General features: G+C 36.2%; 3 protein-coding genes across 4 annotated transcripts; 2 read left to right on the top strand and 1 right to left on the bottom strand.

The window, feature by feature from the left end:
- Nucleotides 1–108: 108 nt before the first annotated feature.
- EloA (elongin A) lies at nucleotides 109–4482 on the top strand. 2 transcript variants are annotated; one of them, XM_064694259.1, is made up of 8 exons: nucleotides 109–465; nucleotides 1605–2264; nucleotides 2319–2717; nucleotides 2786–3006; nucleotides 3071–3165; nucleotides 3238–3437; nucleotides 3498–3789; nucleotides 3856–4482. In XM_064694259.1, the coding sequence occupies exons 1-8, from the start codon at nucleotides 385–387 to the stop codon at nucleotides 3933–3935; spliced, it is 2028 nt and encodes a 675-aa protein (XP_064550329.1). In that variant the 5' UTR covers nucleotides 109–384; the 3' UTR covers nucleotides 3936–4482. The 2 variants fall into 2 exon arrangements, with proteins under 2 accessions (XP_064550329.1, XP_064550328.1); XM_064694258.1 differs by having other exon boundaries at nucleotides 2316–2717.
- A 212-nt stretch (nucleotides 4483–4694) lies between these two features.
- wda (will decrease acetylation) lies at nucleotides 4695–7352 on the bottom strand. The gene is made up of 5 exons (XM_064694257.1): nucleotides 7145–7352; nucleotides 5770–7082; nucleotides 5409–5709; nucleotides 5000–5346; nucleotides 4695–4941 (listed from the first exon to the last, which is right to left on the bottom strand). Exons 1-5 carry the CDS (start codon nucleotides 7277–7279, stop codon nucleotides 4785–4787), a joined length of 2253 nt encoding a protein of 750 aa, XP_064550327.1. The 5' UTR covers nucleotides 7280–7352; the 3' UTR covers nucleotides 4695–4784.
- A 135-nt stretch (nucleotides 7353–7487) lies between these two features.
- On the top strand, nucleotides 7488–9513 carry Pex11c (Peroxin 11c). Its single transcript, XM_064694262.1, has 4 exons — nucleotides 7488–7645; nucleotides 8589–8953; nucleotides 9018–9077; nucleotides 9137–9513. Exons 1-4 carry the CDS (start codon nucleotides 7577–7579, stop codon nucleotides 9351–9353), a joined length of 711 nt encoding a protein of 236 aa, XP_064550332.1. The 5' UTR covers nucleotides 7488–7576; the 3' UTR covers nucleotides 9354–9513.
- The last annotated feature ends 4240 nt before the right edge of the window (nucleotides 9514–13753 follow it).

Raw genomic sequence — 13753 nt, 5'->3', positions numbered from 1 at the left:
AACTGCCCAAAACAGCTGAGTCCGCAGCCAACATAACGCAACTCTAATGTGCGTTTGGAACAGAGCTACCTTAACAGATGCTGTCAGCTGTTGACTAGTGTTGACTAACGTAGAATTTAAAGTGAAAAGTCACACAGTTTAGTGAAATAATTATTAAACATAATTATTAAAGTTCATGCAGCTATGTCCTTTAGATAATTCATCAAATAAGAGTGCTCCTACACAGGAGATTTGTGTGTGTGTGTGTGTATTGTGCCCCGCATTGTCGTAATTTGTATACAACTCAGTTGAAAAGTTGAAGTGTGAGGCTGCCTGCGTGCCATTTTTATAGTCCAAGCCCCGAATACTTACAACCAAGCGAGATTAGTGCATTTTCCTAACGTGATGACGTCCACTAGCAATCTGGCAGATGTTGTTCGCCACTATCAACGCAGCATTGAACGCCATGGCGAGGATGAGACACGAGTAAGTTTTCCCCAGCTTATCCTATTAGCATTAGGGGAGTTTTTCATGGGGCCCCCCATGAAAACGATATTTCAACAATTTGTGAAAAACCTTCACTTCCAATTGCAAATTAGTTGTAATTTGCATAATTTGGAAAAAAAAAGATATTGGTAAATGCCAGATCACAAGTATGCATGTATACATATTTTTATGCACATGTTTGAACTATTTGTATACATTATAAATAAAGACATGCTTGCTATTATCGTCCCTACTCTTAAGTATTTATACGATTTAGTAAAAAGTATAAAGAAGCATTTCTCGCGTAGATCTTATATTTTCCAAGTCTCCACCTCTAATAAAAACGAAGCATTTTCTATATAGGCGATCCATGCAACTTGCATGGCATCATGTAAGACAAAAATTTTTTTATTTATACGAGTTGTGTATAAATCTAATTTTATTATAAGCTGCACTTTTGTAGGTTAATATACTGATGCTCTTTATCTTTTAGTCTGATCAATGCCTCTCTCTCATTTCCTCTCTTACTCCCTTTCCCTTATTTTATATTATTTTCACTCAATTTCTTTCTCTCCCTCTCACACTGTTATTTCCTGCCTCTTTATTTTTCTTACTTTTAGTCTCTTACTTCTACCCTTCTTTCTATCTCTTATTGACAACATCTCTTATCTTATATCGCCCTTCTATGTGATTTTCATAAAGTTAATAAGGGAATACCTATTTAAAAAGCATACTTTTTTATTTAATAAACAAATTCTGTGGAACCTGTTTGATGACCCTCAATTGACAAATATTGTACGTTTCTAAAGTTGGAGTGCCCTTGTTGTGTGTGTGTTGGTTTGGGTGTGTGTAGGTGTTTCCTCGTATGTGTATAGTCACTAACAATAGAACATATGTTCTTAGTGTTTTAGCTCTGGGTATAGGGTATGTTGATTAAAATGCAAGGAATACAAGCATGTGTATGTAAATATTCAGATTTATACATACGTATATAGATATATGCAATATATATCGTATTTCAAATACGTTATCCTTGCTCCTAAGATTTACAATATATGTATTGTTGTTAATCACCCCATAAAATAAGCCCCTATCTAATCCAAATATGTTGCTTTTTCGGCTTCTACCTGTCCACGCAGCTGTTGCACTGCATTACAAAGCTGTTTAACCTGCCCATCACATTCGAGCACCTGCAGGAAACAGGCATTGGTAAAACGGTTAATGCACTGCGAAAGATTAACGGAGAGGTCGGCGTTGCAGCCAAAACACTAGTCACAAAATGGAAGGCTATGGTCGCTGCTGAGGAGGAACCCGCTCCACAGACCAACAAAACTGAAGAGGATTCAAACAGATCAAATGGTCGGCGATCCAGTGAAGAGGATCAGGATCAAGAGAACAAAGGCAGCAATTCCTCAGGTGGTGAAGACTCCCGTCACAGACACAAGTCAAAGCATGAAGAACGTTCCAAGAACAGCGATCATAAGACCAAATCGAGCAGCAGCAGCAGTAAGAGTCACTCAAAAAGTCGATCGGAGAGCGACAAGAAACACAAAAGCAGTAGCCACGACAAATCAAAGCCGAAGGACAGCGACAGCGATAGGCACCGCAAAGACCAAAAAACAAGCAGCAACAGTGAGCACCGCAAATCGAAGGAGTCCGTAACGAAGCCCAGCAGCAACCACCATAAAAGCAGCAGCGACGGTAACCATCACAGTGGCAGCAACAGTAGCAGCAAGCAACGGCATCACAGCAGCCACAAAAGCGAGCACAGCAAATCTAGACATGAAAAAAGCAAAGAAGTGAGTGCAATAAATAATTATTTCAAATATTACATATTCATCTTTATTAAGCAGGATAAATCGCAGCACAGCGAACAAAAGGTGGCCAAAGAAAAATCGGACAAACACAAATCTTCCTCAACGTCAACCAAGTCCTCCAAGCGATCGCGAAGTCCGCAGCGTACACAAGATGATGAATCGCCAAAGGCCAAAATATCAAAAATAAAACCCAAAGCGGATCCAGTCGAGCACAAGGAGACCGCTGATGAATTTGACTCCAGCATGGGCGCTAATTTTGACGATGTGCTTGGTATGCTCAACATGCCAATGAGTAGCAAAAAGATTACTAACAAGCTCAAGTCGCCCCACAAGCCAACAACAATAACTACAACATCAATTGGATCTTCCTGTAGTTCAACCAAACGAACAACATCAGCAACAACTTCCAGTAGCAGCAAACTCTTAAGCACAAAGGTAAAACAACTCAGTTTGAAAAAGCTCTGCTTAGTCATAAAGAAATATGTTTGCTTGATTTTTTTTAGAAACCTGAGCTGCTGGCGCCCACAGCTAAGCTAGAGCCCCTCGATCCCAGCATAGCATTGGAACTGCCTACTATATCAAACAATTATAAGCCCATGCCGCTGAATCAAACAGTCATGGATGTTGTCTTCAACCATGGTCTCGGCAACAATGCGCCTAAGGCGCATCGCAATTTTAATGAGTCTGAAGCGCTGGCAGCTGGAATATCATCCAAGACAATGCGGTTAGTTGTTTGCCTAGCAGTACCTTGTGTATAACTTCACTTATTTCTCTCTTTTCTTTTGCAGCACCAAAATCTACTCAGGAGTCAGAACTGGACAAATACTGCAGGTGCCGTCGCTCTTTGATCTTTGCACGCGTGTGCTGCAAAAGAATATTGATGGTAGTGAAAAAATGATTAAAATTTAGCTGCAAAGGCCGTGTTATTTATTTACTTTGTATTTGCAACACACAGCCCTGGAATATACGGGTGGTGTGCCCTTTGATGTGTTGCGTCCAGTGCTGGAACGCGCTACACCACATCAGCTATTGAACTTCGAAGAGTACAATCCTTATCTAATGGAGGACAGCGAAGTGCTGTGGCAGCAGCATGTACAGAGGCATTGTCGTAGTCAACGCAGGGAAGAAATGGAAACGTGGCGTGAAATGTTTTTGGTAACGTATAACTTAGCAATAAATTATAATAATATGGATATGATTGTTGCACGTTTATAGCGATGCGAGGAAGAAAAGGAACGCAAGCTTAGCACAATTGCCGAGAGTATAAAAGCCTCACAGAAAATAAGCGAAGCGCCCGTACGCAAAACCCAATTGGCATTTGTTGATTCAATGGTGAAGCCACCGCGCAATGTACAGCGCAAGCAGGAGCAATATGGCACCAAGGGCAAGCTAATTGCGACGCCCGCGGCACGCGTGGCCGCCCTATCTAGTGTTACGCCCAATGCGGCCAAGGTAGGCGACGCTAGACTTCGTGTGCTCAGCACGGCGCGCGACTCGGCGCAAGTTGGTGAGTTAAATGTCAGCGATCTGTCTAAAATATATATTAATATTTATAATGTTGTTCGATCCGCAGCTGCGGCGCCAATGCGTAACAAGAAGGCACCGTTAATGGCAAAGGCATTGCAGTTGATACGTGGACGTCACAAGCGTTAGAGCAAGTCGATTACCAACTGATGCAAACTATACTCATTTGTTATGAATTACACCCAACATTTATTAAAACACAGTCAGGACTATCAAACACATTATGTTCCACAATTAACTTATAACAATGGATAAGCTATTAGTGTGTCAATAGATTCGACTATGACAAAAACTATGTGTACTACATACAAATTTATTTATTCATGCTCTGCGCCCATATTTATATATATAGAGCTTAAGTTTTTAAAGTCGAATAGTTTATCGTTTGGTTAAAGCATATTTCATCCCAACTATTGCTCATTAAAATATATTTCTCCTATCATAAAGTCAGCGCAGATTGTGCATAAAAATTGTAAAATAGTTGATTGTATAACCACAAATCGATATAATTTAAGTTAGCTATGTTTTGTTCCAATATGGGCTGTGCGAGTGTCCAAAATCATTGAGTACGTAATTGTACATATGCTACATAAATATACATACACGCATATTATATATTTTAGCATGTGCAGCTGTAATAACAGCTTATAATTATTAAAATGTTTCAAACACACAATTTTGTTAGATAATTAAATGAAATTCATTAGGCAGCTCCAAATATTGTTGCTCTGTACAATATATAAAGCCCAGCAGCTGGCAGATCCACATAAAAACAACTAAATAATGATAATGTATGTATACTTTGTAATATACGAGTATATACAGTGTTCTGGCATTCAGAAACATCACGAATTATTTAAAAAGGCAAGAAAAAAACACATTGTTCCATTTGATAGCAACAGTAATACTTATTATACAGACTTATTACAAATAAATTATTTTAAAAACAAAAACTATCCTCAATTACGGTGACAACTTTTAAGTGCCTATGCAATAGAGCGTTTTACTGCGTCCATAAAATACATCGACCAGACGCTGGCAGGAACTATTTAGAGTCAAGAGACGATTCGTTGTAGCTGATGACGACGACGATGATGATGATGAGTAGGTGCTGCTCCCACCGATGCTGCTCTCGCTGTGGAATTATAATGGTTGATTAAGAGCATGTAAATTACTAGTTTTTTTCAACTCACCTCATAGGCGTTAGCTTTTTTATGTCCCACAATCTTAGGCTGCCATCGATGCAGGCAGTGACGAGTTGTTGATTATGTGCACCCCAGGCCAAAGAGCTAACGCTGGTCGGATGATCCTTAAGCTCGCTCAGCTGCGCGCCTGCAGCCAAGTCAAATATGCGCACCTTAGATTCATCCCCGGCAACGGCCAGCATTTTACCATCGGAACTAAAGGCTAGACTAGTGACCGCTTGTCGGCAATCGGCAAAGACGCGCATTAGTTTACCACTGGTGGCGCACCACAAACGCACCGAATGATCCGCCGAGCCGGTGGCTAGGTAATTGCCATTCGGATGAAAGGCAATGCACTGTGAAAAGGTGAAAAGAATTATTAGTTTATCACTAGATATATCAATTGTATCTCGTTAACCTCAACGTCTTGTGTATGGCCAGCATATATAATTAGCGCATGCTCCCGCTCCAGGGACCACAAACGTGCGCTCAAATCCTTGGAGCCAGTGCATACATACTGACCCACGGGACTTTCATCCACGCACCAAATGGGGTAGTTGTGACTGCGATAAATGGCTGCACATTGCAAATTATGCGCCCGCCAGCAACGCAATGTACAGTCCTTGGAAACACTATAGAAGAGCGGATAATGAGCCGAGAAACGCACATTGGTAACACCTTTAGTGTGGCCACGCATCTGCAAGCCGCCATACTCGTTGCTGCAGTAAAGAAATCAATTCATTAACAACTGGATAAGAGGCTAACTGTTGAATACCTACAAGGAGTTATCCGGATATTTGTTGCGTAATGCTTTGATGCGCTCGCGTCGTTCCTCAGTGCTACATTTTAATGCCTCCTCGTCACTATCCAGTTCCTCTTGCTCGTCGTCCGCACAATTGTTTAGCTCCCAGGCGCATTCTGAGTATGGAGCACGTCTATAAAAACTTTTACCCTTACAGCTATGCTGGTTCAGCTGCCACAGCTGAACGGCAGAGTTATCAAAGCCCGCAAGCATGTGGCATTCGTTGTTATCCAAATGGGCAGAGGTGAGACCACGCGTCCGTTCGCAGACCCTATAGAAACATGGCAAATCCGCTTGAGCTTTTAGTATTTGATCTGTGGAGGATTTGAGTGTATCAAGGCAGGCGTCAATGTTGAATTTGTTCTTATCAGCCATTGGCACATCCGCTTCCATAAAGAGCCTTTCTGCCTTAACTTCAGACTCCAATTTGATCGTTGTCTCCTCAGCAGAACGTTTCTTGGTGCTCTTTTCACCAAACTTGCTGGGCTTGTGATCGCTGCGGATGTTGCATGTTGTACTATATGTGGTTACCTCATCAGCCTCAAAACCGTCTATCACATCAAGTTCTTCGGTAATTCCTAGCAGATGATCCTCTGTAAAAAGACGTTGATCATTGTCCACAGTGTGGATATGCAGCCAGGTGTAGATCAGATTCATAATCAGCACGTGGCCGCGTCGCTGCAAATAGGCGCCAATTTTATCCACCACCTGGGCCGTTGTATGTATCTCGTATTTGGATCCGCGAAAATGCGCTACAGTTGGGTCTGACTCAGCGGTTTCCAGCTTTGTGCACCCCGATAGAATTTGTACTAATTTCATAAAGTAATCCAGTTCTGTATCGCCAGTATTCTGCGCCTCACTAGCAAAACGTATGTGACAGTCGGAGGCTCCCGATAACTGAGCCTCATTCGTCACCGAGCAGCCATTGATTTTTGTGGGCAGTGGTGCATCGTACAGGTCGACCGGTGCCACCAGATGCGCATACTTCTTGAGAAACTCGACGGCGCCCTTTGACTCACGCGCCTTCAACAGCTCCAGGTACAAATGGCACAGCATCGGCGCATAGAAGCGCTTCATTTCGATTCGCAATGGCTCCGGCTGCAATTCCACAAACTGCGAAAATCGCCCAAACTGCTGGTCAACCATATGTTGATTGTTTGTTATAACTTGAACGTTTGAATACGTGAAGCTATTGCCTCCATGGAGATCGGTGTCCAGCATTTTGTTGACCGCAAATTGACTTTTGTTTTGCATTAAGAGGAAATCTGATCTGCGAAACTTCTCGTTACCCTGTAATGTGTTTGAAATGTATAAAGTTAATATTGAATTGAGTTTTTTGCGATTTTACTTACAACATAATTCTTTTGCTTCAGCAACAAACCGACGGCGGCCCGCATTAAATCGCTTTTTGAACTTTTCTTTATGACTGACTTATTGCTGTATATGGGTGATGATGCATGATTATTAGTCACATTCGGCAAACTCATATTTTCGCTCGTAGTCCTTAAACGAATCCTAATCCCGTCCTGCAACTCACTAAAGCATCCGTGCTGTGTATATGCGCAGTGCTGTGCAGCACCAAATTATTCGCTAGTGTTGCAAACGATAGCCGCTAAATAATCGATACCTGGGCATTGCATCGACACCAATATAACAGCTGTTCGAAAAGTGATAGTAATTTTTTTTTTGTATTGCCGTTCAGTTGTTTACGCGGTAGGTTTCTACTGTATTTTATTTATATTTTTGTGCATTGGACAAAAACACAAAAAACATAAGAAAAAAATATGAGCAGTACAACAAAGTTTATAAACGAATTCTGTGATATTATAGATTCCTATGGCGGACGGGATAAGGTAAGTATTTATTGGCCAATGTGATTAAGGTATATGAACACCTTTTGAACATTTCATTTTTGTTGTTATTTTAAAAATGCAGCGTGGCAGCCTAGGTGTGAGGCTTACTAATGTCCCCGAACTACCGCACTAACAGGTTTTTGTTTTGTTGTTGTTGCTTGTCACCTTGAACATAGTCGGAAGCGGCATTATTGAACCTTGCCTTACTTCTTGTTGCGCTTTTCATATGTATTCTGCAATAGCTTCGGTTTTATCAGTTTGAGGCTGATGCTATCGGCTGAAGTATTTGATAGACTTTAGTCTGCGTTAAAGTCTAGATAATGCTGCAGATTACGGCGTATAGAACGTTAACCCGGCAAGAAATGAAAAAGATTATAAGCTATGAGAGAAAGGTTAGTAAGTTTTTAAGCTAAATATTGGAAATATTGGATTAATTGGACGTATTGCATGTCGAATTGTGATATACCCTACATAATATTGATTGGTATTTGTTTTAATTACCACATTTTTCTTATTTAACTAAGTTTTATTGATTGCTTTTCAACGCGACGTAAACAAGCAAAGGCAAATACCATTTGATATAAATAAACCAGAAAATAAACATAAAGCGTAACCCATTTAAGTCATAAGCGCCCACATAAACGTATTCCCCAAGCGACACCAAACCACTTTGGTGGAGAACGGCTGTTAAGATGTTTGTAGCATTCGTTGTATTCTTTTTATCGCTGCTATTTTTTTATCTCTTCATTACTGCAAAGCAATTTAACAAATTGCAGTAAAGGGCAACGCAAAAAAGGAAATAATAAATAAATAGTAAGGCTAAGTAAATAAGCACAAATGCATCTTTACAAAAGATATATCTTTATACATCTTTGCATAACATATATATATATATATATATATATATATATATAAATATATAACTATATATTTATCTTTTCAGGTAATGAAAGCGCTTTGCTATAGCGCCAAGCTTGTGGCTGGTTACCATCTGAAGCGAAATCCGGACTTGGCCAAACGTTATGCGATTGCCAGCTCAAAGATATCTGGAGCTAGAGCTACGCTACGTCTTATTGATGATATACCCATGATACAGTATGCACTGGAGTACGGGCTAGGAGAAAATGAACCGGATCGCGTTATGGCAATGCTGGGAGTGACTGCCAATATTGTGGATTTGCTGTATTATCCAATTGAGAAGATATGTTGGCTGTCCGAGCACAAAATTGTTAACATAAAACATGCAGACAATTGGGATAATGCAAATTCAATATTCTGGGTGCTTTCGGTATATTTGAATTTAATGCGGTTAGTATGATATATGCAACAGATCATCTAATTAAAAGTTAAACTATTTATAATTCTATTGTAGCACACTTCGCAACTTCTGGCTAAACCAGGAGAAACTTAATCGCAATCATCAGCTTTGCAAGTAAGTAAAACTGACTCTTTAATCTGTACAGAGTCACATCTAACCGTCCTCTTTTATAGTCCTACTAATATTGATACAAAGTCGCTCGCCAAACATCGATTGGAATTGATGTCTATAATCCGCATATCCATGGATTTTGTGCATGCCGTTAGTACTTTGCCTAAGGGATATCTCTGGGGTGGCAAATTGTCCACTTTTCAAGTGGGCACCATTGGCACACTGTCCGCTTGCTTGGGAATTTATCAAATCTTTGCCAAGAGAAGACTGAATAAATAGAACTTGGCATCTCGGATTTAATTGATGGTCTGCATTTTTAGCTAGGCCGAAAGTGTGTGGTTATATGTAGGAAAACAGAAAACTTGTGTACAATTTTTGTCAAGCAGATGTATAGTTATTAAATATTTAAGCACAAAAATATAAATTATAAACTGAAGAATTTTGTAGTTGTTTAACAGGGAGTGTGATTTGAAATGGTGAACTTTTTGTTTATTCCAATAAATACGCAGTTGTGTTTTGGTCTGTGTGTCCTTTATTATCTATTCCTTCTTTTTATTCATGTTCATGATATAAACAATACATGTTTAGTTTGCATACTCAGCATTATGTTTACCTTTTTTACAGGCTTATATATTGTCGACTCATTGAGGGTATATAATGTTATATCATGCTTTTGCGTTATGCACTATTTTCGTCAGTTTAGTTAGCAGTCATGATTATTGTTTTGCATTAAGTGCGCTTTTGATTTGCAATTTGTATATAGTTGTATAATACATTCCCATTGCACAGTATTTGTTCGGTAATAAATAATAATATGGAATGAAGGATTTGAGTAAATACTGACACTTCTATGAGTTAAATAGTTGTAGAGATATTTTCACAGCTGATTCTGTGCTCATATCCCATTATTTGGGGTTTTTCAATGTCATATTATACATTATATATATTATATAATGCTTCTATTATACACAAGTAAATTGGTTGCTGTTTAAGCATGTTAATACATATTAACAATTATTTAAATAATTGGGATTTTTGTTTTACTTTGCTGCCTCCTTTAAGCTCTTTAATAAGTATTTATGAATTTGCATATATATGCAATTAATTAAAATTAATTTCATTTTTAGTGTGTAGTTTAGCATAAATATATATTAATTTAATTTTACTCAATTAAGCGCATATATGTTGTTTATCGTTTAGGTTTATTTATTAAAAATCTCGTTAGTTGATATTTATAGATATTGGGTTCGTTAATTAGTTAATATACCTAACTATTCTTTATTTTATTCATTTATTTAGCGCTTTTGATTACAGGATCTACATACATACATATGTACATATGTACGCATATGACATAATAATGGGGTACATACATACACACATATATATATATATATATATATATATATATTTGTTCTGTAGTCGATTTTTATGCATTTTGAAAATGCTATACAAAAAAAGCATCAAAAAGTTCAAAAATGTCTGCACTCAAAATATGTTCAACTTTGTTCCATTTGCTTTATTTGTTTACATAATAACGGTAATGCAATTTGAACTTTAGCTCATAACAATATATTAAATATATAATTAGGTATGTATGTATGCATATACTAGGTATGTACGTATTTTATGTATTGGTTGCATGTATATATATCTATATATATATATCTTATTTTTTAATATGTATATATATATATTTTATATATGTATGTATATTAATATTTTACTTATCGGAAGCTATTTAAAATGGCACTGCAGTAATTTTGTTTATATTCCTATATAAGGTGGGAAAATCAATTAGAATTAGGGTGAGAAGGCTTCCCTTGGCATAGATCTGTGAAGCCAATGCCAGCCGAAGCTAAAATACCCCAAGTATAATTCTTCATATACCTCGCTATACTATAACAATACGAATTTGCAATAACGCATACAAGTTGGGTATACGCATAAGTACTTGTCCTCCTTCAATTATCCTTTAAGTTTTCCAATATTAAAATATATATGGTACTTGATTATTGCATTTAAAAGCTTAGTAATGTTCATCATTATTATTCTTTTCTGTGTATATATGTGTGTATAATAGTCTTTTTAAAAACCTTTCATATTGCGTGTTTTTCTTCTTTTTTTTTTTTTTTGTTTTAACTTGGTTTTTAACAATTGCCGTGCAAGTATTGTTAGTTTAAAATTCAATTTGCAAATTTCTTTTGCTAATGTTCCCCCAAAATGTGTCTCACATGTCGCTTTGTTGCTCAATGTTGTATTGTAATATTATACTTATTAAAAATATTCTTCATAAATGTAGCTAGAAATATATACTTAGTTAGCATAGTTAAGTTAATGAATGCATGGTAAAGATATTGGCGCATGTATAGATATTGTTTATAAGAGAGTAGGTAATCTGTAGTGTATAACTGCCCTTTACCTTAGCTATGTTTTTAAAAATATGCATTTTAAAGTTATAGTGTGAAATTGCTTAAAAATAACTGTAGGTTAACATATGTTTTAATTAGTTTGGTAAAATACATATATATATATATATCTTTTGCTTAAATGTTTATAAGTATTTAGTGCACTGTTTTGTAGAACTTTGCATTTTATTATTTGTTTTACTTTGCTAAAATTTAATATTATCGGTTTTGCGTGGGAAGCGTTCGATTTTGGTTCCATTACATTTCGTTTTATTCAATTCATTGATACATTACATTTCTTAAATTTGTATTCAACATTTATCTGACAATTCTGAGCTTGTACTGTTAAAAAAAAAATTGTAATAAAAAGGAAAAGATAATTGAAATCATTTGAAAAAGCTTTGTGAGAATTGTTTAAAATTTCTGTAGCTTTCTTGTTATTAAAAACGCCATTTAGTTAGCTCGTAAAAGCGTTAAAAACATTAAAGTAAAAATATATGTATGATTTTTTGGAGGTTAAGTACCAATTTTGGGGCTGGGTGATTCCCTTAAATAGCCTTAAAATTTGTCATTTAAAAAGTATTAGATTCTCCTTTAATGTAGTTAGTAAAAGTATATAAATTTTAGTTATTTAAAAGTTAAACATGTCTGTATGTCCTAGTGTAAGTGTCCATATTTCTATGACTGTGTGTTTTACATAATCGAAAATGTTGATTTGCATTGCGTATTTGTTTTTGTTTTGTTATTTAGCAGTTAAAAACACTTCTTGAAATATTTTATAAATTTATGTATTTATTCGTTATAATAAAAAGATGCTGGCAGCCACAGCATTCGTTTTCCAGTTTTGGTTAGAAATCAATCAAGAGAAACAAGTTGTCTTCATTATGTTTTGGTATATAGGTCTTAGAATTACATATAATTATATTATAATTCAGCTAAAGCACCATTTTATGTATAAATATCTTTCAATATATACAATTTATTATCTAGTTAAAGGTATATGTTCCTTATATGTATACGTGTGTATATATGTATATGTTCATTCGCATTCAATTTGGTTGATTATTTTGTTTTTGTTTTTGTTTTTATTTGTATTTATTATGAAATATGGAATTGGTAAATATATGCATTTCGAACATGGTTGTGTATATGCTCATCATCCATTCCACTAATATACTTTCTGATGACACCTGAATTTTGTTCTTATTATAGATACATTTGGATTTACAGATATTTATTGGTATGCACGCATGTATATGGTTTAATAAATATGTATTTATCTGTGTATAAGCATTTTGATTTGTGGTTTTCGTTAAAGCGATTTTTTTTTTTCATTTGAGTTTGTGATTTCATCGATTTTTCTGAAGGCATTAACTATGCATAGGCGCGTATAGGTTATAATTAGTACATATCGTATGTATATAAACTATGCGTGATAATTGTCTAGCATTTGAATGATTTAATAACTACTTCTTGACTTACATCAACTAAATGTAAGTATTGCCGCCCAAATGATATTTTACGAGTCTTCCTAGGCAAAAGAAATTAAGCTAGGCGATACAACAGAAACCGTTATACTAAGAGGCATCCAAGTTTATCCTAAGACCCGCGTTTCTTTCAGATTTGTATCAATTAAAAATTGCTTATTGTTGTGTAGGTTCATTAAAAAACTAAACAAATTCAACTAGTTGCATGGCAGATATATTAACATTTGGTTATTTTGCGCTATTCAAAGACTACCATAAAATCCCTGTAGGTTCTTAACGTGTGAGCATGTATTTTCTTACATTCTTACATCCATTAAACATAATATTTGGCAAAAATAATCTAGTGGTAAAAAATTAATGCCCTAATAGCGTTCATTTAACAATTGTCAAATCGATTTAACCAGTTAATATACACTTAAATAGTTCCTTAGTTTGTCGATTTGAAACACGAAATTAGCGCATTCATCATTTGTATTTCGAGTATTTTAAGTTGCACGTTTAAGTAATTTATTATTTGATTGTATTTATGCTTAAATTCGTTTGAATTTAATATTTGATATTCGACTAACTGGCAAGTATCAGCATGGGAAGCGCTGTGTTACGTGTTGCTTAAGCATTGGTTAGGTAGTTAAAAATAGAGAGAGAGAGAAAATAAAAACAGTTCGAATTTTGAAAACAATTTGTTTTGTTCTATGTATATATTTGTTTGAAATAGTATGTGCATTAAGCGGGTGTACAAAATATAATGTTGATATTAAATTAAAGCGTTGTTTAAGTACAATAT

This window comes from Drosophila montana, unplaced genomic scaffold (genome assembly GCF_035044405.1).
Source record: "Drosophila montana isolate Dmon_TW-CO22-7 unplaced genomic scaffold, ASM3504440v1 contig_3733_1, whole genome shotgun sequence".
Lineage (NCBI taxonomy): Eukaryota > Metazoa > Arthropoda > Insecta > Diptera > Drosophilidae > Drosophila > Drosophila montana.
This window is presented reverse-complemented; position numbering and strand designations above follow the sequence as displayed.

Bases quoted from the DNA above. Each gene is read 5' to 3' on its own strand.
- EloA (XM_064694258.1), top strand. From the start codon at position 385: ATGACGTCCACTAGCAATCTGGCAGATGTTGTTCGCCACTATCAACGC. The intron at 466-1,604 runs GTAAGTTTTCCC...CTGTCCACGCAG, and splicing joins ATGGCGAGGATGAGACACGA to CTGTTGCACTGCATTACAAA. The intron at 3,790-3,855 runs GTGAGTTAAATG...TTCGATCCGCAG, and splicing joins GCGCGACTCGGCGCAAGTTG to CTGCGGCGCCAATGCGTAAC.
- wda (XM_064694257.1), bottom strand. From the start codon at position 7,279: ATGAGTTTGCCGAATGTGACTAATAATCATGCATCATCACCCATATAC. The intron at 5,347-5,408 runs GTTAACGAGATA...ACCTTTTCACAG, and splicing joins GCCATACACAAGACGTTGAG to TGCATTGCCTTTCATCCGAA. The intron at 4,942-4,999 runs GTGAGTTGAAAA...ATAATTCCACAG, and splicing joins AAAAAGCTAACGCCTATGAG to CGAGAGCAGCATCGGTGGGA.
- Pex11c (XM_064694262.1), top strand. From the start codon at position 7,577: ATGAGCAGTACAACAAAGTTTATAAACGAATTCTGTGATATTATAGAT. The intron at 7,646-8,588 runs GTAAGTATTTAT...TTATCTTTTCAG, and splicing joins CCTATGGCGGACGGGATAAG to GTAATGAAAGCGCTTTGCTA. The intron at 9,078-9,136 runs GTAAGTAAAACT...CCTCTTTTATAG, and splicing joins CGCAATCATCAGCTTTGCAA to TCCTACTAATATTGATACAA.